Source organism: Cololabis saira, chromosome 23 (assembly GCF_033807715.1).
Source record: "Cololabis saira isolate AMF1-May2022 chromosome 23, fColSai1.1, whole genome shotgun sequence".
Classification (NCBI taxonomy): domain Eukaryota; kingdom Metazoa; phylum Chordata; class Actinopteri; order Beloniformes; family Belonidae; genus Cololabis; species Cololabis saira.
In genome coordinates this window covers 34,768,990-34,793,474 of record NC_084609.1, presented here as the reverse complement: position 1 = coordinate 34,793,474, position 24,485 = coordinate 34,768,990, and the positions used below count along the sequence as shown (strand labels likewise).

Sequence of the window (24,485 nt, the reverse complement as noted above, 5' to 3'; positions counted from 1 at the left end):
ATCTCTGGAAAGCGTCTAGAGACAACTTTGGTTGTATTAGACGCTATATAAATAAAATAAAATTGAATTGAATTGAAGACTGTGTTTAAAGATCAGCAAATGTGTTTGTTCTGCTATTCTGTCATGTCTTTGTATGTTTATATACTTAGATATACTGTACATATTATATTTATATCATAGTTATATTATATTTATGATAGAGCTTACATCTTGTATTAAACAGGTTATTTTTGTAAAAATGATATGTATTTATACAAATTAGTGTATTAGTGACATATAATGTATGTTTAGTTGTGGAAAGGGGGTGGGATTAAATAAGTTTATTCTTCCTCCCACTCCTTTTCCAACATGTAACTTGAAATATGTGTTTTGATGTTGGTTTTTTTCTTTATGTGGTGGAATTTGTTTTCTTGTCTTTGTTCGAAATAAACAAAAATGAACAAAGGAAACATGAGAAGTCATTTCTTTAGTGACTTTAGCCGCCTAACATACAGTATTCTGGAGGAACGTTGGTGCATTCACCCTGACAACACTCCTGCACTAAGCTGGTTGTGTTGTTGTGTCAACTTTGAAGAGGTTGTTCCAAAACTTGGATTTTCTCGTCTGGTATTTTCAGTTTGGAGCTCAGAGGTGTTTCTGCTGGAATAATGTGTTTGCTTTTCTCCAAACCTCCCGACCAAACAACTGCACTTAAGTCTAATTGCTCCATGATTCTTGTGGTTTTTTCCAGATGCAGTTTTGGAAAAACTTCCATGTTCTTTCCGACAGAAAACACTTTCTCCTTGTGTGTTTTACTTGTTTGGTTTCATTCTAATTGTAATTGTCTCATGGACTTATGTATGTATATATACAGGACTGTGTCAGAAAATTAGAATATTGTGATAAAGTTCTTTATTTTCTGTAATGCAATTAAAAAAACAAAAATGTCATACATTCTGGATTCATTACAAATCAACTGAAATATTGCAAGGCTTTTATTATTTTAATATTGCTGATTATGGTTTACAGTTTAAGATTAAGATTCCCAGAATATTCTAATTTTTTGAGATAGGATATTTGAGTTTTCTTAAGCTGTAAACCATGATCAGCAATATTAAAATAATAAAAGGCTTGCAATATTTCAGTTGATTTGGAATGAATCCAGAATGTATGACATTTTTGCATTACAGAAAATAAAGGACTTTATCACAATATTCTAATTTTCTGAGACAGTCCTGTACATACAATTTAAAATAAGTGAAAGGTGCAGCAGTATGAGGTAGACATGATTATAGAAAGGTGCATTGTCACAGCATATAATTGTGGTTATTATTATTATTATTATTGAACAGTGATTGATTATTCTGAGACTTGAAATACCCGAATCCTTCAGTCCAGCAAACTACTGAACATCTGCTTTAGAGCTGCGTAACATCTGCTGAACATCAGCTCATCCAAGGCTTATGCATGGCTGCCACTCACCTTTCTAAATCCTATGGTTATGAGGTACTTAGTCTGGAACACCTGATCTCTTTTTCTCTTCTTTTTGCCTTCATTTTTGTCAAAGAAATACATAAATAAAGTTACATGTGGTCATAAATCTGAGGTTGCATTTGCTTAAAAAGTGGTATCGCCATGATCAGATCCAAAGATCCAAAAAAAAGTCTGCAAATCTTAGAAAGAAATAAAAAGAAAAAAGTCCAAATATACTGGCGTAACAAGTGAGACAATATTTATTCCATTTAATTTACAGGAAATGGACAGGTCATCGGGGAAACTCGTGTGTAAAGTTTCTCAAATGATGTCATACTGTTCAAGTTCAAGTTGACTTTATTAATGTGCCATGCAGCCTGCTCTTGCAGACTTTTTTGCTCGTTGTAAAAGTTAAACGGTGCGCCTTTTTGAGATGGAGAACAAAAACTTCTCGTTTTGGGAAGAAAAAAATGAATGTTCCCAAAAATGTAGACATGTATCTGTCTGAAAGTGCAATCCTTTTACATTTGCAGAGTTGAACACAAAGTGATGATGTAACACGTCACTCCTGCACTGATATGTAAACCAGTGTCCCCAGGTACAAACTAAAGCAGACAGTTGTTAAAGATCTGAAATGTACTTACCAGAAACGGGCTGGGGATCATGGTCAGTGGATCCTGGAGTTCATGATCAGACCTCCGAGGAGTGACTCCCCTCTCTTCACCTCTCCCAGTCCTCCCCTCCTCCCTCATCCCTCCTCCAGATGGAACAGCTTGTTCGCTGGTGCTCTTATGACTTTCAGCCAAAAAAGCTGGACTTTCTCTTCTTTTTTTTTTCCATTTTCTGCCTCTGAACCACAACAGTGATGAATAGAAACTGCTTTGTGCTGTGCTATGTTACATATGTGCTGTCACAAGCATTATCAACTCCAATTTCTTCAGCCACAGTGTGAAAGAAAAAAAAAAACCCATTCTGATACAGTTCTATATTAAAAGTTGTATATTATGATATAAGTTGTATATTATGATATATCACTAGAGTGACATGTGTTACAGGGAAAATGAGTCATACATTAACACAAAATTTGTGATTTGAAAAGAAAAAGTTTGAGGTCTTTCAGGGAGATAGTAGTTAGTGCCGTTAGGCCACAGAAAACTACAGCTCCCATAATCCCTAGCGTGGGAAGGACAACATATTTTAGCCCGTGGTTATGTTTCCTTAATCGTAGACTAGACGTGGTTATTTACTTTTACAGAATGATATATATGTGCGTGTGTTGAATGCTATAGAGTATGTTACATACATATGAAAGTTATTTCGTTAATTTCACAGAAAATAGCTATTTGAAAATAAATGTTTTATTGTATTCTTGAGTATGGCACCGCAGGGTTAGGTTATGTTTGGCCATTCATTTTCTTTCCCCTAATCCGGTGTTCTGCCAATTTATGCTGCTTTGCCAAAAAATGCTCCATAATGGCTTTCTACCTTTAGAGCTACAATTTTACTTTGTTTTACTCCCTAAACCACTTATTTTCCCCCCCAAGTGGTCCTTGTCTCTTGCCAGGCCGTCATTGTAAATAAGAATGTGTTATTAACGACCTGCCTGGTTAAATAAAGGCGAATGACTGAATGAATATCAAATAAACCGATAGAATTGTTGTTTTTTTTTCTCTTTATCGTATTATGTTCACAAAGTGTAATGCGATTCATGTCATGGGTAGTGTATTTTGAAGGATCAAATACTCAACATCCCATATTATCAATTTAGCGTGGCAATCAAACTTTGAAAATTGACTGTGCGCATGCGCAGAGACACCAAGTAGCATTTCTCGGCAGGGAGCAGAAATTGGCGGAACACCTACCGCTTTCTGTGGGTAAACACTCCTGTTTAGCCTGTTTAACACATTTGAGTAACTTTTTTTTATTTAATTTTGACTGTTAAATCCCTTACTGTTGCAGCTATTAGTGTTGTACATGTAACCGGCATGGATGAGAGGAGGTTTAAACTGCTGGCTAAGCTGAGCCAGGAGGGACGGCTGTCCTGCCTGGAGCAGCAGCTGCGGAGCGGCGGCTCTGCCGCGGCGGCGCGCACCGCGCGCTCCCGCCGCTCGGGAGACTCGCTGCTGCACTATGCGGCCCGGCACGGACACGCGCACGTCGCAAAGTACCTAATAAAGCAGCTAGGCGTGGATGTGGAGGTGCACAATAAGGACTACAAGAGGCCGCTGCACGAAGCCGCCTCCATGGGACACGCAGACTGCGTGAGCTGCCTGCTGAGGGCGGGAGCCGCGGTGGACAGCCTGAAGGCGGCGGACTGGTAAGACGTGTGTTCCCATAGACATCCGTATCCGCCCCATGGAGCTGCTGCGATACGTCAACGACGCCGCCATATTGGATGTGGCAAGACTGACCTGTAAATACAAGCTGTAATACAAGTACATGGATTTATTTTCATAAAGCGCCTTTCTACAAAGAAATGTACGTTTTACGTCTCATTTATTCATTCACACACGCACTAATATACTCGGGAAACAGTTAGGCACCAAATATAATATATTTAATTTTCTCAGATGGCAAAAATAAGAACTTTATTGATCCCACATAGGAGTAATTCATGTTATATCAGCTATAGAGAACAAGGTAGTGCCGAAAAACAATATATATCCCCTTCACAAAAATAGAGAAACATATTTTCTCATCAACGAAACAAATTAAAAACAATTCAAATAACAAAATAACATATTTGAATCATTTTTCAGATTTTTTCAGTTATTTTATTGTCTGAAAAATGGTTCAAATGTGTAATTTTGTTATTTGAAATTTTTTTAATTTGTTTTGTTGATGAGAAAATATGTTTCTCTATTTTTCTTATTTTTGTGAGGGGGGGTATATTGTTTCTCGGCTGATATAACATGAATTACTCCTATGCGGGATCAATAAAGTTCTTATTTTTGCCATCTGAGAAAATTAAATATATTATATTTGGTGCCTAACTGTTTCCAAGTATATTAGTGCGTGAGTGAATGAATAAATGAGACGTAAAACGTACATTTCTTTGTAGAAAGGCGCTTTATGAAAATAAGTCCATTCACTTGTATTAGTTTACAGCGCAGTCTTGAACATCCAATATGGCGGCGACGTTGACGTATCACAGCCAGGCCCCCAGTCTCGCGCTCAGCAGGCACGCCGATTTTTTCCAGTGGCCAGCCGCGGTACTGCAACAAAAAATCCCATGGGGCCCAGAAAGCTTTTTTCCCATAGACCGCAATAGTAAAAGAGAAGCCTCTAAAACTGTTCACAGGACACCTCCAGCTGTAATCACCACCAATTACTAATCTTTGTATTCTATATTTTTAAGTCATGGACTTTATATCCGTCAAAAATGTTTTATAACGGCCAGAAAAGTCAAAGAAAAGTCTCTTTCTGGGCGTGACGTCACGGCTGTGCCGTGCACTCGCAAAGCGCGGTCGTGTGTGTCTCGGGGACGAGGATGGCTGAAACTAAGCCGTTCGGCGGAATAATCACTCAGAAACACATTGCATTGCCAATTTGCACCAAACAGAAATGTTTAATAGCAAGAATAATAATGGTTTGTCATTCTTGTACTTAAACATTTCCGTTGTAGCCAACGGTGGTTTGTGAAAATAAGATATCAGGCAGGAATAACACAAGTCTAAGACCCTGTCCACACGTAGCCGGGTATTTTTAAAAACGAATATTTCCCCCCCTCCGTTTATAAAAACATTTGCATCCACACATAACCGAAGATCTGCGTTTTCGGCCACATTCATAAGCATTCTAATGATCCTGTAGATCATCTGCGGCTCCGCGGAGGCGCAGATGTGGGTGTTTCCACTGAGATCCTCCTGCACACACACACCTAACGCACTTCAAATATGTATTCTTCTGTTGCTCTTTCATTTGGAGGCAGCGCCCTGCACGGGACTAAATGAGGGTCAATATTAACAAAATGAGCTTGTGGCGTGAGATCCCCACCTCACAATAAAACTGACCTCCATCAGGTTTGAGCAAACGTGCAGGGAGAGAGATGTCTCGTAGTTGTTGCGACGGTGCCGTGGAGTTTTAGATGTCATGTGTTTAACATCATCTTAACCCTTAATCCTCAGCTTATTTTATGACAGTGCTCCCGGGGAAGCTGCACCTCCGCAGCTCCGCGGGCACTGCGAAGCCGGGCAGTGCCCGCAGGGCAGTGGGCAGTGGGCAGTCCGCGGCTCCGCGGCTCCTACGCCGTAGGGTGCGCGGAGCCGCGGAGCCTACGGCGTAGCCTCTGTGTAACGCAGTAAATTAACCACATTTAAACATAATACTTGACAAAACTTGTAATACAAAAAATATTTGTCTTAATGTAAGTAATAAACTTGGGAAGTTTCATGGTGATACCTGCTATTTACATTTTTATCCTATTTTAGCCTATTAACCTGGGGTGTCTCATCTTAAATAAAAATGACTCGTTTTATCTTTAATTAAAAAAAACACACAAATGAACCATGTATAGTCTATAACCATGACTTTGAGAACAGCATCGGTTGATTTGCCCTATAAATCCCTAATTTCATTGTGTACATCTATCATTACCGGTCTGAAGGACTCATGAGCGCGCAGCGCTTGTCCAGAGCGCGCAGCGCTCGTTCTCATTGCCCCGGGGCATGATGGGAGGCCCCAGAGCATCATGGGAGGTGACTCAACTGCGCATGCTCTATGGGCCCGTGTACCAGGAAGTAAACCAGGAAGTCAGAAATTTTTTCGGCGGATGCGCTGGGTGAGGAAACTCCATTGAAATGAATGGGCGGCCATTTTCGATCCGGTATCCAGTTATATAATACATCCATGATCACAGCAGCGGACAAGAACACTCGATGCGGCGTCTACGCATGTGGAGAAGAGGGCGCTCAGCGTGACGTGTCGCTTTAAGACCCAACCACAGGCCTTGCCCGTCGGTCCCTTCGATAGCTCAGTTGGTAGAGCGGAGGACTGTAGAGGCTGCAGCTGAAATCCTTAGGTCGCTGGTTCAAATCCGGCTCGAAGGAGACAACATTTTAGCCGTATACAATTTTGATTAATTAAGGGTGTTTCTTTTAACTGATACAACGATTGTACATTTCCAGTCATTCTTCTTTTCAAAACCTGAACTCGAATAGTGAAATAAATCCCTCTACCGATATAATACTACTGACTTAGACCAGTTTAAACAGACCTGTATCCATCCCTCTGGGAAGAGCCAGAGTTGCAGACAGAAATTTTATTTCAAACATAAAACAAAACAATAATAATAAATAAATAAGAAAACAAAATACAAAAATATAAATAAAAACATGCATCCATCATTATTAACATGCACGAAAAGGAGTAGGACCTACCCCCTAAACTCTATATCATTATAATCAAAATTAATTTAATTTCTATACAAAAAAACAAAAGATATCTACAGGACTGTCTCAGAAAATTAGAATATTGTGATAAAGTTCTTTATTTTCTGTAATGCAATTTACATACATTCTGGATTCATTACAAATCAACTGAAATATTGCAAGCCTTTTATTATTTGAATATTGCTGATTATGGTTTACAGTTTAAGATTAAGATTCCCAGAATATTCTAATATTTTGAGATAGGATATTTGAATTTTCTTAAACTGTAAACCATGATCAGCAATATTAAAATAATAAAAGGCTTGCAATATTTCAGTTGATTTGTAATGAATCCAGAATGTATGACATTTTAGTTTTTGTAATTGCATTACAGAAAATCGCAATATTCTAATTTTCTGAGACAGTCCTGTATGTTGTCAAGGGTCAATCTAAAAGCTACTGAATCTGGAGGGATGTAGAATTGCCCACATGGTTTTCAGTTCATTTTGATTATTTTTCTTTTGTTTTTTCAAATAAATAACTGTAGGTAGATGGATGGATGGATGGATGGATGGATGGATAGATCCATCCATCCATCCATCCATCCAGACTGGGCTCTGGCTGCTCTCTGATCCTCTCTATCTGCTGATCTCCTCCAGGACTCCTCTGATGATGGCCTGCACCCGGAACAACCTGGCTGTGGTCCAGGAGCTGCTGGTCCACGGGGCCAGCCCCACGCTGAGGAACAAGGACGGCTGGAACTGCTTCCACATCGCCTGCAGGGAGGGCCACCCGGCCGTGGTGGAGCACCTGCTGCTGGCCCAGCCGGACGTCTGGAGGACGGAGGGCAAGACACGCAGGACCCCCCTGCACACTGCAGGTGGAGCAGCTGCACATGCACACCTTCAACATGTGGAAGGAGAATAAGATGGGTGGTTGACCTTCAAAATGTTGCAGACATATACACACGTGGCTGACTAAAACTGTATCAGGCAGATTACTGATGCTGTTTGTCCCCCAGCGATGCACGGCTGCCAGGAGGTGGTGAGGATCCTGCTGCACAGGTACGCTCACATGTTGAACGCAGAGATCTTGTGTTAAAAGTTGTCCTGTGGTATCTGGTAACAAGTATGCAGAACAATTCTGCTCTCATCACCTGTCATCAGTATTGATTTATTCCTCCCCAGGTGTGACTACTCCCCGGACAGCCGGGACAGCTGTGGGGTCACGCCCTTCATGGACGCTGTCAGGACCGGACACGTGTCTGTGGCCCGGCTGCTGCTGGAGGAACACCAGGTTAGAGTACTAGAGTACTAGAGTACCAGGTTAGAGTACCAGTACCAGGTTAGAGTACTATGGTGCTTTTCCACTAGTACTTACTCAGCCCGACACGAGGCGTCACGCCTCCACCCGCTTTGTCCTCGTTTGTTTCCCCCCCCCCAGGTGAGAAGTGGGGGGGTTGGGGTGAAGCTGCTGTGACGTACTCGATTGCGCAACCGCTTTGTTCATGTCGGTGCTGATGAGAAATCAGCTGGAGCCGTGAGCGGCTGAGAGTTAAACAGAGCTCCTGGTAGATCTGGTCGTTCCTTATCACCCGTCTACATCTTTTTTAATTCTCTCCTCAGCACCAGGTTTATGAACATCTGCACCTCAGAGTTGGATCATGAAACAGACGTTTGCGCTGTATAATAAAATCGCAGCGAGCCGCTAGTCGCTCTGGCGCTGACTCCCGCTTCCTGATTCAAACGTCTGACGACCCCGCCCCCCGACCAATCAGTAGCGAGGAGGGTGGTGACGTCAGAAATAGTCCCGGCTCAGCCCGGTTAGAACCTCGGCAGAATGGTTACAGAAAAAGTATCTGCTTGGCGCGGCTCCACCCGCCTTGGCCCATAGTGGAAAAGCGCAAGACGAGGGCGTGGCGGGTAGAAGTGCTGAGTAGGTACTAGTGAAAAGAGCCAGTAGAGTACCAGTACCAGGTTAGAGTCCTGCTATAGCGGGACTGTTTTCTTCATCCTGCTGAATTTCTGACCATTACCACCCCCAACGTGAGTGTTCCACTCCCGCCCACATCCACAAAACTCTGACAATTCATGCCGCACAATAATAGAGATGCATTGATTTATGGTCCTTTTGCCCTAGTATCTACTTAGCTCGACAAACTTTGATTTTTTTCATGAAATTTTACCTTTTTCACAAAAATTTGGCTTTTTTCTCGACATATCGACTTTTTTCTCGACATTTGTACTTTTTTTCGACATTTCTACTTTTTTCTCGACATTTTGACTTTTTTCTCGACATTTTGACTTTTTTTCTCAACATTTTGACTTTTTTCTCGAAGTGCATAATGAAAAAAAAATCTTCCTCCTCTAAAATATTATATTTATTTTCCTCCTGCCTGGCCCTAATACTCTTCCATAGATTTGCGTAACAAAAAGAGTAACGTGGAAAGACATTAGAAGATACATTTTCAGCCGAGGACCCAGTTCTAACTAATATAGAAACATGCAGCATGTATTGTCTTCATTCTAATTCTGATACAAGACTTTTCATTTTTTGCGGCTCCAGACATATTTGTTTTTTGTGTTTTTGGTCCAATTCAACTTTCAACATGTTGTGTTGCCGGCCCCTGGTGTAACCTGATCTCCGTCTGCAGGCGTCTCCGGTGGCGGCCGATGCTGTCGGGGCTCGGCCGCTGCACCAGGCGGCCGTCACCGGCCAGGAGGACGCGCTGCGGTTCCTGGTGCAGGACCTGGGTGTGGACGTGGACCAGAGGGGCACGGACGTGCAGCTCACCGCCCTGCACTACGCTGCTAAGGTGAGATCAACCTGGACAGTCTTAGAGAACAGCTCAACCCACCAGGGACTTCTACTACTGTCTTTATCCCAGTCACGGAAAAACACAGGAATTCATCTGTCCACTGTCGTACTTCCAGCCCAGCTGAAACAGGTGACGGTACGGAAGAGTATCAGGGCCCGGCAGGAGAACAATACAAATCATATTTTAGAGGAGGAAGATTTCTTTTTCATTATGCACTTTGAGAAAGAAGTCGAAATGTTGAGGAAAAAAGTTGAAATGTTGAGGAAAAAAGTTGAAATGTTGAGGAAAAAAGTCAAAATGTCGAGAAAAAAGTCGAAATGTCGAGATTAATGTTGAAGTTCAATTTCGAGAAAAAAGTCGAAATGTTGAGAAAAAAGGTGAAATTTTGACTTTATTCACGAAATTTCTACCTTATTCTTGAAATTGTATTTCAACATTAATCTCGACATTTTGACTTTTTTCTCGACATTTCGTCTTTTTTCTCGAAATCTTGACTTTTTTCTCGAAATTTTGTTTTCTCGAAAGTGCAAAATAAAAACAAATCTTCCCCTCTCAAATATGTTTTCTCCTGCACGGCCCTGATCCTCTTCCGTATGACGCCTTTTAGGGAGACACGTTTCACTTTGATGGTTTCCTATTTCACGCACGGTTGCTCGGTGGTTAGCACTGTTGCCTCACGGCAAGAAGGTTCCCGGTTCAACTCCCTGGCCCGGCTTAGGGTTACTCAAGTTTCCTCCCACAGTCCAAAAACATGCTAGTAGGTTAATTGGTGATTGTAAATTGCCCGTAGGTGTGAGTGTGAGTGTACATGGTTGTTTGTATCTATGTGGCCCTGCGATGGACTGGTGACCTGTCCTGGGTGAACTCCTGCCTCTCGTCCCGTGAACTGCAGAGGATAAAGCTGGTATAGGTAATGGATGGATGGATGGTTTCCTATTTCAAATTTGTGGGAAGCTGAAAAATATGAGTTTATATAAAAACTCATCTGCCACTTTATGTATTATCAACTTGGTTCTCTTTTGTACGGTGGCCGAGACCCGCCATTGCTGAAAATAAAAGTAACGCTGCAAACAGAAACAAACGCTGCTGCAAATAAAAGAAACGCTGCAAATATAAAGAAACCCCGCTGCAAATAAAATAAAAAAACAACGCAAATAAAAAAGCCACAACAGAAGTGAATTACCAGGGAACTATTTTTTCCGATGCACCGGTGTTTTTATGGCCTATTAAAAATTATACGTAGCGACGTTGAACACTAACCTTTTCACTTATTTTCTAGTTCGTTCTTCTTATTCCGCGCTCTTCTTAGTTCTTTTTCACTTACGTCTTCGTCTTCTTCTTCTTCTCCTCTCACATAAAAACACCGGTGCATCAGCAAAAATAGTCCCCGGTAATTCACTTCCCTTGTGGCTTTTTTATTTGCATCGTTTTTTTTTTCATTTGCAGCGGCGTTTCTTTTATTTGCAGCGGCGTTTCTTTTATTTGGAGCGGCGTTTATTTTATTTGCAGCGGCGTTTATTTTATTTGGAGCGGCGTTTCTTTTATTTGCAGCGGCGTTTATTTTATTTGCAGCGGCGTTTATTTTATTTGCAGCGGCGTTTATTTTATTTGGAGCGGCGTTTCTTTTATTTGCAGCAGCGTTTGTTTTATTTGCAGCAGCGTTTATTTTATTTGGAGCGGCGTTTCTTTTATTTGGAGCGGCGTTTCTTTTATTTGCAGCGGCGTTTCTTTTATTTGCAGCGGCGTTACTTTTATTTGCAGCGGCGTTTGTTTTATTTGCAGCAGCGTTTCTTTATATTTGCAGTGTTTATTTTATTTGCAAAGCGTTTATTTTTATTTGCAGCGTTTATTTTATTTGCAAAGCGTTTATTTTATTTGCAGCGGCAATGGCGGGTCTTGGCCACCGTACTTTTGCTTTTAAACGCGACTTAAATCCTCCGAGATCGTGGTCCATATTTCCATAACGACGTCACACAGCTGCAACAGATTATCAGCTGGTCCTCCGTGATGTCAGTGTCCTGGTGCAGCTCCTGACCGGAGCTCAGCTAACTTCACTCACCTCATTGTCATGTTTATGAAACCCTTTTAGGATCATTTTAGATTTGTGACGTGGTAAATGACCCCACTGGGGGAGGGGCTTCAGAAAGGCAATCGGCGATACTCAGGTAAGCTGTGGAGCTAAAACCATGTTCACTTGCTACCGTGAACCCCAAAGATTGCCAAGAAAATATCTCCTGCACCATCATACCAGCACGCGTCGCCACGTACACTACGCTAGGCTCTGTGTCAATTTAACACGGAACCATAATTCAGGCTTCACCCGATGCCGCAAATCTTCACACTCCTCAGCAGAAATTTTTTCTACAAAATGGCAAGATATAAATCTAGACTTTTTACACAGAATGGAGAAAACACAATAGGTTTCGAAATATCTAGCTCCCACTGGTCGTTTATATCGTTGAAAGAAAATAGAGGCTATAGTAGGCTACGTGAAAAGGAATTTACTGGCACAGTAACTCCAGTAAATTGAAATTGAATTGCAAGAACTGAATTTGAATTGAGAGAACTGAATGTAAAAGTATAAAGAGAGTTGAATTTTCAGTGAGGATCAAATACAGTTTCAGAACAATTTAATTCAATTTCATAATGTTACATTCAGTTTCAAGTTTATAGAAATTCAGTTCCAAACTAATACATTCAATTTCAAATTATTCTATTCAGATTCAGTTTTTCAATGCAATGATTCAAATTAAACAATACAAATTCACATGATGTGATTCAGATTCAGTTTTTTAATGCAATTATTCAAGTTGAGCAATTCAAATTCACATATAAATGATTCAAATTCAGTTTCTAGTGGCACATATTTATGTTTCCGATGAGTCTGAAACACAGAGCATCGTCTTCCTGTTCGGGGCCGAATGTTGCAGTTGTAAATCCACAGGTCAAGTTCCTGATTTCTGTCCAACTTGTTTCCTCTCAGTTCAGGTAAATTCTCTTTGTTTGATAAGATTAGATTGTCCTTTATTCCTCCCTCAATGGGGAAACTCACTTTGTGCAGCAGCAGTACTCAACACACATGCAGGGAAAGGGTAAAAAAAGTAAAAAATATAAAATTAGGAAATATAAAGAGTGTATACATTGGAATGAAAATAAAAGTAGTGCAGTACAGGAAAGAAAGCAGGTAGCATGTGTATGAGGGAGGGAGATATTGCACATCATGTTGTTACTGTCCGTTGCTACGGTGATCAGCCAGTCTGACGGCAGCGGGAGGAAGGAGCTGCCTCACTGATGGATCTCACTGATGGATCTCACTGATGGATCTCACTGATGGATCTCACTGATGGATCTCACTGATGGATCTCACTGATGGATCTCACTGATGGATCTCACTGATGGATCTCACTGATGGATCTCACTGATGGATCTCACTGATGGATCTCACTGATGGATCTCACTGATGGATCTCACTGATGGATCTCACTGATGGATCTCACTGATGGATCTCCAGCTCTGACAGTCTCATGAAGGGGGAGTGAGGGCGTTTACATGGGAAGTTTAATTCCTCTTTAATTCAGAATTAAAATTAAATCCAATTTAAAATTAGTAAAAATAACCATGTAAACACCTAATTCTGAATGAAAATGGCCATTCCAGATTAGACTTAATTCCAAAGTAAGTGGCTGGTTTATTCTGATTTTAAATCTGAATATAATAATTCCAGATCATGTATCCACTCATTCCTCTTTAAATTAATTCCGGTCTTTCTTTCTGCTCGTTCCCTCGCCCGTCTGTCTCCATGATCTTATATTCCACGCTGGGCTGGTTTTCCTAACAAAGTTTCAAGATGCAGCAGCAGTAAACGCTGGTCAAGAGCAGAGACCATTTATTTAATAAATAGAAATCATTAAAAGAACAGATGGAAACAGGAAACATCAAAATGGTGATCTTTTCAAAGTGGTAGGTTGTAAGTTAGTTTTTCTTCCGGTAGTTTAACTTCCGGGTCCCCCCCTATCCAATCAGAACCTTCCCAACCCCCAGACCTGGAGAGGAATTGGAGAAAGACCATCAAACGTGTTTCCATGTAAACCTCCATTCAGAATTACTATTTCCATGTACAAACCGGATTCGGTTGAAGTTGGGAAATTGCGTAAAATGTAAATAAAAACAAAATACAACAATTTGAAAATCCTTCTCAACCTATATTCAATTAAATACAAAGACAACATATTTAATGTCTGTTCTTTTAATGATTTCTATTTATTAAATAAATGGTCTCTGCTCTTGACCAGCGTTTACTGCTGCTGCATCTTGAAACTTTGTTAGGAAAACCAGCCCAGTGGAATATAAGATCATGGAGACAGACGGGCGAGGGAACGAGCAGAAAGAAAGACCAGAATTAATTTAAAGAGGAATGAGTGTTTACATGATCGCGGAATTAATCTATTCAGATTTAAAATCAGAATAAACCAGCCACTTACTTCAGAATTAAGTTTTATTTGGAATGGCCATTTTCATTCGGAATTAGGTGTTTATATGGTAATTTTTACTAATTTAAAATCGGATTTCATTTTAATTCTGAATTAAACTTCCCATGTAAACGGATTTCTTCCTGAATGTCTTTGGATGCAGCATGATGTCTATCTTTTGAGCATCTTTTGGTCTGCTGGGACTTCTCTTTGTCAGGCAGGTCGTATTTAAGTGATTTCTTGATTGAGTTCAGGTGTGTCAGTAATCAGGCCTGAACTGAGCTTTCCAAACATGTGATAAACCACAGATCATTTAGGTTTTAAAAGTGGGGGCAATCACTTTTTCACACAGGGCCATGTACGTTTTTTTTCCCCTTAATAATAAAAATTTTAATTTAAAAACTACATTTTGTGTTTACTTGTGTTATCTTTGTCTAATTTTTTTTTACATTTATTTTATTCTTTATTTCATTCATTAAAAAAAAAACAGTTCAATATAATTACAACAAATCTCTTTCCTTGAATGAAAGGGAACAGAAAGAAGCTTATTTTATCTGTCCCTTCTCCTAAGAAATCAAATTTCAATTAATGTAATAAAAAAATAAAAAAACAATTACACAATTAAAAAAAACAAAACTTTCCAATAAAAGTCATTAAAAAAAAACTACAACAAAGTTATAAAATACCACAAAATAGCTGTCGTCAAACACAGATAGTCGTATTCTTTTTTGATTCAAAGAAAAAAAAATGACAATGTTGCTAAAAAGAGAGAAAAAAAGAAAACCCACCTAACTTAACAATTATGATATTTCTTAATCAAACTGGCTTTTATTTTTTATTTAAATTTGTTTGATGATCTGAAACATTTAAGTGTGAAAAACATGCAAAAAAATACAAACTCAGGAAGGGGGCAAACACTTTTTCACACACCTGTATATGTAAAGATAAATGTCCACTTGCTGTTTTAGTCTCATCACTGGGAAGTCATTGTTGTGTGAAGGTTCTGCTCTTTAAATCAGTGGAAGCTCCACCCACACGTCCTTATTCGTGCTTAATTTAACCTTTTGAATTGCTTTATTAAAAACTCAGTGCTGTAAGTGTAGATGAGAGTAACCAGCGGTGTCTAGAAATGCTGCTAGATCTAAAGCAATTCATGAAATCCAAGAAACAAGGTGTTATTTCCAACAGTTTCACAGTTAAAGAAACATAGAGGCTCATAACTCATGGCTCAGTGTTTTTGTGGATGTGCTTGTGCTGTTTTTGTTAGGGATATTCTGTTTCCTTTGCATTTAAGGGAATTTTATTTTTCAAAAGTCAAAGGAATTTCCTGGAGTCTCAGTGATAAATCTGTGCCATGTTTATTCACTATACCACAGAGATACAGTACAAGAGTTCCTTTCTCAGCCACGCCTTTACAGCTCTGTCTGGAGCAGCTGGTTTGAGGGGCGGAGCCAGACAGAACATGACTCCACCCCTCTCTTTCCCCTGTCCTTCCATTGAAATGGGTGTTACAGCTTTGCAGGACTCTCCTCTGACTGAAGTTAGGTGGAGATGACGATAGAAAAGCTGGTTAACGGGACTCTGCTTCTACTTCTTTTTTTGTAATTCAAAGTTTTTATTATTTTTTCATTATTGCAACACACAAAACGAACATCAAACACCACAGACATCATGGAGGTCAAAAATAGCAAAAAACAAAACAAATTATATTAATAGAAAAAAAAAAAAAAAACGTAAAGTTGAAAAATCTAAAAATAAATTAACTAAAATTAAGACAGACAGGTAAGTAAGTCAAATTAACACATCTGTCTACCAAAAGTATTCAATTTTTCTTTTACCATATAATTTTCACAGTTTAATCTTCCCAGCATCTTCTCACACGCCACCGTCTCCATCATCTGGGTTTTCCACATACTCAGTGTGGGGGCTTGTGGTTCCTTCCAACACCTCAGAATAGTCCGTGCACATGTTATGAGGCCAGTTTTTACTATTCTAAAACAATATTTGTCCAACAAAGGTACCACCGTTCTGTCTCCAAGGAGACATAGTCTTGGTGATCTGGGAAGTTCACAATTTAAGGATTTACTCATACATTCTATCACTTTTTCCCATAAGGGGAGGATCTTAGAGCATTCCCATAATGCATGCATAAAAGTGCCCCTTTCTACCCCACACTTCCAGCATAAATCATTATCAATTAGTCCCATTCTGTTAAGTCTTGATGGTGTAAAATAATATCTATGGATTAACTTATATTGAATAAATTTGCCTCTAGCTTCTCTTATGTATTCTTCGGTGTTGGAAAGAATCCCCCCCCATGTTTTTTCATCCAGTGTACAAGACAGATCCTTCTCCCATACCTTCTTGAGATTACTACAACCATTATTATTTGTCCAGGGACACATAGCATACCATCTTGAAGCCTTATGATGTAATTTGGGTAAATATAAGTAGCATTCAATTGGACTTCTGTCCTGACCAACAGTAACCACCTTTTTAACACAGTGTCTAATTTGTAAGTACTTCCAAAAGTGGCCCCTGCCCTCTAGATTAAATTTTTCTTTAAGTCTAAGATATGAAAGAAAATTGCCATTTTCAAATAAATCATTTATTATTCTGATGTTTTTTCTTAACCACTGGGCCCAATAGATAGGCTGTCTTTCTATTTTTATTTTTGGATTGTGCCATATGGACGCATATTTTTGAGTAAACTGAGAAATCTTACATTTCTTATGCACCTCCTGCCAAACAGCTTTGGAATGTCCTAGAATAGGGTTGTTCTCCTTATTTTTCCCATTTTTAACTGTTTGTGCTAGAGCCTCTATAGGTTTAAAGGGGAAGGTGAGTTCCCGCTCAATCAGGACCCAGTCCAGATCCGCACCAGCTTCATCCCAGTGTCCTGTAAGCTTGGACATCTCAAAGGCGACACTGTAATATTTTATGTTTGGCAATGATAAACCTCCTCTCTTTTTGGACTCAAACAATTTATCCAAACGAATTCTTGGCTTTTTTCCTTCCCAAAGAAATTGTTTTATCATTTTGTCATACCTATCTAATAGTTGCTTTGGAATGCATATGGGAATCATCCCAGTTAGGTAATTTATTTGTGGTGCCACAACCATTTTTATTGCATTTATTTTCCCCCATAGAGTCAAGTGTAATTTAGTCCAATTATCCACATTAGTTTTAATTTTGTTTAGTACTTTTTCCATATTAGTGGTCATAATTTCCCTTATATCTGTATCTAATTCTATGCCTAAATATTTCATCCCCTTTGGTAGCCATTTGAAATTAAAACCTGATAACTGATTATGTGAACATGTTTGAGACACTGGCATAGCTTCTGATTTTTGCCAATTGATACAGTAACCGGACACTTTAGAATATGCTTCAATAGTTTCTAGCAAAACCGACACAGAATTGTCTGGATCCCGACTCAGTACCAAAATATCATCAGCATACAGAAATAATTTATGCTCCCTGCCACCTCCCATGACACCCTTAATTCTCGGTTCTGCTCTGATCGACGTGGCCAAAGGTTCTAAAAAAATTGTGAACAATAATGGACTTAAACTGCACCCCTGTCTAGTAGACCTAGATATATCGAAAAACTGAGATATTATCCCATTAGTAAAAACTGCCGCTTTAGGGCTGGAATATAAGACTTTAATCCATTTGCAGAAACCATCACCAAACCCGAATTTTGAAAGAGTTGCAAATAAAAAAGCCCATTCCACCTTATCAAAAGCTTTTTGAGCATCAAGTGATATGGCTGAAACAGGGTGAGGGTTAGTTTTGTTCATCCAAATTAAATGCAACAGTCTCCTCATGTTATCAGATGAAGATCTGTGTTTTATAAATCCAACTTGGTCTTTGTGAATAATTTTAGGTAGAACCAAATCTAGTCTCCGTGCTAATGTCTTGGACAATATTTTACAATCAACATTTATTAGGCTTATAGGTCTATAATTGGCTGGGTCCGTTGAATCCTTATCTTTCTTTGGTATCAGTGATATAATAGCCTGGTTAAGACTTTCTGGGAGTGAACCATATTGAAACGCTTCATGTAAAACCTCCGTGAGAAATGGGCAAAGAATATCAATATATTTCTTATAATACTCCGCCGGGAAACCGTCTGTACCAGGTGACTTACCGGGTTTCATACCCTTAATTGTGGTTCTAACTTCAGCTTCCGTAATGGGAGCATCCAGACTATCCTTTTCCTCTGAAGACAATTGTGGCAGCTCTACCTTCTGGAAGAAAAGGTTCAAGTCTTCTTCACTAGCTGAACATGAAGTCGTATACAAATCTTCATAAAAGTTTTTGAAAACTTCATTTATGTTTTTGGCTGAAGTGATTAGTTTATCATCTTTTCTAATTGCTGTAATAGTGTTAGTTGAGTCCAGGCGTTTCAATTGTCTTGCCAATAATCGTCCAGTTTTTTCACCATTTTCATAAAAATTTGTTTTGAGCCTAAATAGCGAATACTCTGCTTTTTTATTGTATATTTCATGTAACTCAAATTTTAGTTTGCAGATGTTTCTGAAACATTCTTCATTATATTGTTCAGCAAGTTGCTTATCCAATTTACCTATTTCTTTTTCCAATTGTTGTACTTTTTCTTTGTTGTCCTTTTTCTTCCAGGAACCATAAGCCATACATTTCCCTCTAATGAACGCTTTGAGTGCATCCCAAACAGTAGCTAATCTTTCTGTTGATCCTTTATTAATATCTAAAAACACTCTAATATCCTCACCAAGTTTTGTAGCAAACTGTTCATCCTGCAATAAACTTACATTTAACCTCCACCTCCCAGTATTACCTTTAGTAGATTGTAAATTTATATGTAATTCGACCAGTGCATGGTCTGTTATTGCTTTAACCCCTATATTGCAGTCTATTACGAGGTCAACAAGTGAGCTGGCAACCAAGAAAAAATCTATTCGTGAATAGGATCTGTGAGCGTGAGAGTAGAATGTGTATTCCCGTTTTTTCGGATTTACGAGTCTCCAAATATCTGTCAAACCCAGCTCTTTCTGTAAAGTATCTAAAGCTGCTCCGTCTCTGGAGGATGTCCTTGTTCTGACATTACTGCGATCCAAGTGATCATCTAATGTTTGATTGAAATCTCCACCTAGAATAATCTGACCATCTGTATCAGCCAGTATTTTATTGACCTCATGAAAAAATTGTGTGTTTTCTCTGTTCGGCGCGTATAAGTTGCCAAGTACGACTTTAACTCCATTAATTAGTGCCTCCACCACTAGGATACGTCCATGAGAGTCCTTAAACTGATTTATTACAGTAAAATTCAGTTTTTTGTTGACCAGGATAACTACCCCACAGCTCTTACTTGATACTGAATTATGAAAGACATGACCGACCCAATCCCGTTTCATTTTTAAAGCTTCATCTTGGTCCCTGAAATGCGTTTCTTGGATATATGCAATATCTGTGCCCTTAGATTTAAGATAAATTAGTATTTTTTTGCGTTTAATTGGTGTGCTACAGCCATTAATATTCCATGTAACTACATTTATATGCCCACTATTCATTATTCCCAGGGTGTGTAAACCTTCGTCTCCCCTTAAACTTTTGCATGATACTGTCTCTCACTACTTCCACACATATTAATGCCTTACTCCTGTAGTCATAAAAAAATAAAAAAAGGAAAAAATAAAAGTGCCTCCAGAAACATTGTCCCAGAACAGGAACACACATAGTAAAAAATAATATTAACTCAAAAAACACCGCCCTTAAAACGAACATGACAGTGTAATAAGCCTTGGGCTCAAAAGGATTCCGGTCCGTGTAGGTCCTGAAGACGGTGCCTGCTCCTCCCTCCCACCGTCCGGGAACAGCAGCGCCCCAGAGTCTCCGCCTCCGCCGAGCCTTCAAAATAAAGTTCCACTCTCCTTCATATTCACGTCAAACAGTCAGTCATTCCCCGTGCTTTGGATGTTATCCCGGACAAAGACCTCAGCTTTCTTTGGGTCGACAAAGCCCAGTCTTTTCCCCTTCCATGTAAACCTCAGAATCGCCGGGTGTGCCAGCGTGTGTTTCACCTGATGATCCCACAGGGCTTTCATTATTGGGGAGAACCGTCTCCGCAGGTCGGAGCGCTCCTTGGTCATATCCTCGTAAATTGAGAGAGTGCAGTCCTCCCACCGTATCCCTCTCTCTTTTTTCGCGGCTGCCAAAACTTTCTGCCGGGCCGTGTATCGCAGAAACCTCACCAGTATCACCCGCGGCGGTTGGTTGTCGCCCGACCTGGGTCCTCCACTTCTGTGGCTCCTCTCGATCTCATATTCCTCCCCCTGCAGCCCCAGTCCTTCGTTCAGTATTTTCTTTATGTAGTCATTCATTGCATTACCCATTTCCTTTCCTTCTTTCAGTCCAATCAGTTTGATATTTTTTACGTCTTCCTCGGTTTTCATGGTCATCCACGCGGTTCCAAAGTTGATCCACCCTTTGTCTCAGCACTTTATTTTCATTAATCATGCCAGTGTTACTATCTTCCACATCAGAAATACGACTTTCCACCTCGTCAAGCCGTGTTTGCAAAGCACTCACTGTGGTTTTTAGTTCTGTCGTGTCTGATTTAATCATTGACACATCACTCGCCACCTTATTCAGGGTCGAGCTCATCCTCGAGATCTCCGCAAGGATATCCCCCATGTTGTTCCTCGGTGAAGCTTCACTGCAGGTGGGGCTAGCAGGGTTAGCCTGCATGGTAGCTGAAGTCAAGCGCGTTTGTAAACTTCGTTTTTTCTGGTTCATTTTGCGGTTCAGACCTGCGCAACTTCGTGTAACTTTGCCTTTACAGGAGTACCGACTATTTATGACATCAAATAAACTTCCACGGAGAGTGTATATACATTAGTTTCATCCGTTGTCGGCGGAGAGCAGGAGCTTATCTAAAACGCAGCCATTTCCCAGGTCTTCCTCACGTGACTCCCTCTGCTTCTACTTCTGATCCTTGAACTTCTGATTGGCTCATTGAAGTACGTCTCTTCAGATTTTACTGCTATTTCAAGGAACAAAAAGCTGAACACTGATTGTTCCATATCTCACCTACTGGGTTGAAGTTTGGGGAAATAAATGCCTGTAAAACATTTATATTCAGTCAATTTTCATTTAGCAAAAAAGAGCCATAAGAATAATCAGTAGAAAATGATATAGAGATCCAACAAATCCATTATTCCTTTAGATACAATTGTTGAAATTTCATGAATTAGTAGACTATAATATTCTGCAAATTATGTTTAAAGCTCATCAAAAAAACTTTACCAATCAACATTCAGAAAAGATTTGAAAAAAGAGAAAGCAAGTAAAACTTAAAAGGAACAGAGATAAAAAAAAACAAGATTCAGGACTAAATTGATGGAACGTTGTGTTTCTGTGAAAGGAATCAGTTTATGGAACAATCTGAATAAAGAAAACAAAGAATCCAAATCAAACATTACATTCAAAAGAACAATTAAAGCCTGTATGTTAAGTAAATATAATGAAATGTTAGTTACATTTGATTGACATACCCATAGACAGCGGTAATTTTATTTTATTTTAGTTTTTTTATTTACTTAGTTGTTTTTTTAAATTTTTAAGTTATTTGTGAATGTATTTCTTGGAAAAAGGGGCAGATCAGATAAGATTCTTCTTCTTTCTGCTCCCTTTTCATTCACAATTTATGAACATTTGTGTTTGTGTTTGTATTGAATTGTTTGTTTTATTTTTTGAATGAAATAAAGAATAAAATGAACTGAACTTGAAGAACTTGAAAGTATTCCCACTCTAACCGTGTGTTTTCCAGGAGGGCCACGCGTCTGTGGTGAAGACACTGGTGGATCTGGGAGCAGACCTTCATGTCCGGGACAACAGAGGGCGGACTGGTGAGGACCGCTTCATATTTATCACTTGTTCTTCTTCTACAACCCCCAAAAACATGCGTTATGCCGACGACACACAGCTCTATATTTCAGTGTCACCATTGACTCCAGTCCCCTACTCTCATTGAGTAACTGTATTCACCAAATCAATGAGTGGATGTGCCAGAATTTTCTCCAGCTAAATGCAGAAAAGACAGAGGTGATCATTCTTGGCCCTAAAAATGAAAGGGAAAAGACCAGCGCTCACCTTGGCTCCATGTCATATTAAGTTCACTTGGAGCACTGTAATACTAGGCCTGTGTTGAAAAAAAACGATTTTTCCCATTCTAAATCGATTCTCATATTAATTCCTAAAAAAAAGTTTTTTTTCCCCATCATTCCATTTTCGCCCAGTGAACTTTAATCCCAGTAGTCGGACACACAATTTGTCTTGACTAGGGGTGGGTATTTATTTTATTTAATTGGGAAGGACCTCACGATACGATACGCATCACGATACTTGAGCCACGATACGATACAAATTGCAATATCCTGATTATGCGATATATCGCAATATTCTACATAGTTCACCGAAAAATGTAAAAATGCATTACACATCTTAAAATCCAAGTTGTATATATGTACATCAGATGATAGTGATAATGCATTGGACAGACTGAGTCAAAACAATGTAATTCAAACTTTCCATTTTAATTATGCAACATATTTGCATGAAAAAACACACTGAAACACAATAAAAAGTGCAGTGTGTGCATTATTCTTAGATACAAAATACTCAAAATAAAATGCAGTGTCTCACCCACACTGAAATTGAAATCACAAAAATACAGAACAGCTACTTGCCCCTGACATAAAATGATAAAAAATAAAATGCAGTGTCTCACCCACACAGAAAAAATCACAAAATAAAGTGCAACTAGGGGTGGGCAAAAATATTGATAGGGCAATATATCGGGATACATACATTGAATATCGATATCGTATCGGGAGACTATGTATCGCGATATATTGCCGTATCAATATTTTTGCCCACCCCTAGTCTTGAAAATTATGAAAAATGCCAGGTGCTTCATGGCAATATATGTGTGCGTGGTGACAGAATAAATTAGATAAGCTAAAATGATTTGTTTACTGCATGAACTGTTGCAATTTCTTTCTTTTTTGCACTTTAAATGGATATTGAAAGGCCTGTTTGAGTTATTTATTAATTAGTTAGTTCACAATAATTATTGTGAAATTATTATTTCACTACTTATTTTACAGTCATATAATTCAGGCAACAGCTCAAAAAAATATTTTAAAGGAGCATGAAGCTCCTTTTAAGAAATGAGACTCTCTAGCGCCACCCTTCACCACGACGGCCGTCGGGGGTACTGCAGCCAACAGTGAAGCCGGCACGGGAGAACGGGGAGAACGTGCATGCAGCGTCATGTGACGTCACATCCACAGGACAGCGCGGGAAATTCGGGACCGAATTGCAGCACATTTTGCAGCACACAGCCTGTTCAAGGCAACGGAGAGATACACTAGAGGATCATTCTTTTGGGTTTGGAACGCTTCATCTGACATTATTACTAGAAAACTTAAAACGTATACGATTTTTTTTCATAAATTCTGCCTCAATCCTGCCTCAAGCTCCTTTAAAATAACACTAACCCAAATCAATATCGGAGCGAATTGGATCAAATCAAAACCTGATAATGGATTGTGAATCTTAAGAATCAGAATCAAATGGATTCTTGACATTTGAATGGATCCCCAGCCCTGTGTAATACAGTTGGGCATTGAAGTCAGCTCATGAAAGGTTTACCGGTGTTTGTTTCTCTCCTCAGCTCTCCACCTGGCGTCCATGGGGCAGCATGCAGACGCAGTCCGAGTTCTCCTGCTGCTCCGACTCCCGGACTCCCAGGATGCATCTGGCACCACGGCCCGGCAGCTCGCCAAGAGGCCAGATGTAGTGCAGGCGTTTGAAAGTGCTCTGCCAGATCCATCAAGCTCGTCTGGGTCTCTCTGATCCAGTTAAGTGAAGAAAAGAAGCAGTTTCATTATTGTGATGGAGGTAAATGTGCCCAGGTTAAAGCTTTGGCACATTTAGACCTGACTCAGCACTTAACACACTTCCTGTCATATCTACTCTGTTTAAATATGCGTCAGACATTTTTTTGTTTTTTTCAGCCTTCAGTTGGTTCATGAGTTTGCTCAAGCGCTGAGTCAGCCTTGAACTGGATTCACGTGACCAATAAAAGTGTAACTAAACCAGATTGCATCGTTATCCTCTGCTTGGCACGATTGGTCTTCATTTCAGTCTGAGAGTGTTGATGTTTCCAGTACTGGAGGTGAGGGGGGATGAGGGGGGGGATGAGGGGGGGGATGAGGGGGGGGATGAGGGGGGGATGAGGGGGGGGGATGAGGGGGGGGATGAGGGGGGGGATGAGGGGGGGGATGAGGGGGGGGATGAGGGGGGATGAGGGGGGGATGAGGGGGGATG

At 39.8% G+C, this 24,485-nt stretch overlaps 2 protein-coding genes and 1 non-coding gene across 4 annotated transcripts in view; 2 read left to right on the top strand and 1 right to left on the bottom strand.

The window, feature by feature from the left end:
- Window positions 1-5,538, bottom strand: part of glt8d2 (glycosyltransferase 8 domain containing 2) — a 34,948-nt gene extending 29,410 nt beyond the window's left edge. Inside the window, exons 1-2 of the mRNA XM_061714883.1 lie at window positions 5,466-5,538; window positions 2,097-2,301 (exon numbers count right to left, since the gene is read on the bottom strand). The gene's annotated coding sequence lies outside the window, so the exon portion shown is untranslated. The remainder of the gene's footprint in view (window positions 1-2,096; window positions 2,302-5,465) is intronic.
- Window positions 3,282-24,325, top strand: ankrd16 (ankyrin repeat domain 16). Of its 2 annotated transcripts, none has more exons than XM_061714882.1 (8): window positions 3,282-3,326; window positions 3,412-3,769; window positions 7,481-7,701; window positions 7,843-7,885; window positions 8,009-8,117; window positions 9,475-9,636; window positions 21,922-22,000; window positions 23,830-24,325. In XM_061714882.1, exons 2-8 carry the CDS (start codon window positions 3,438-3,440, stop codon window positions 24,009-24,011), a joined length of 1,128 nt encoding a protein of 375 aa, XP_061570866.1. In that variant the 5' UTR covers window positions 3,282-3,326; window positions 3,412-3,437; the 3' UTR covers window positions 24,012-24,325. The 2 variants fall into 2 exon arrangements, with proteins under 2 accessions (XP_061570866.1, XP_061570865.1); XM_061714881.1 differs by having other exon boundaries at window positions 3,284-3,322.
- Window positions 6,414-6,500, top strand: trnay-gua (transfer RNA tyrosine (anticodon GUA)). Its single transcript is given in 2 exon segments — window positions 6,414-6,450; window positions 6,465-6,500. It is a non-coding gene; the product is annotated as a tRNA-Tyr (tRNA).
- Window positions 24,326-24,485: the final 160 nt, after the last annotated feature.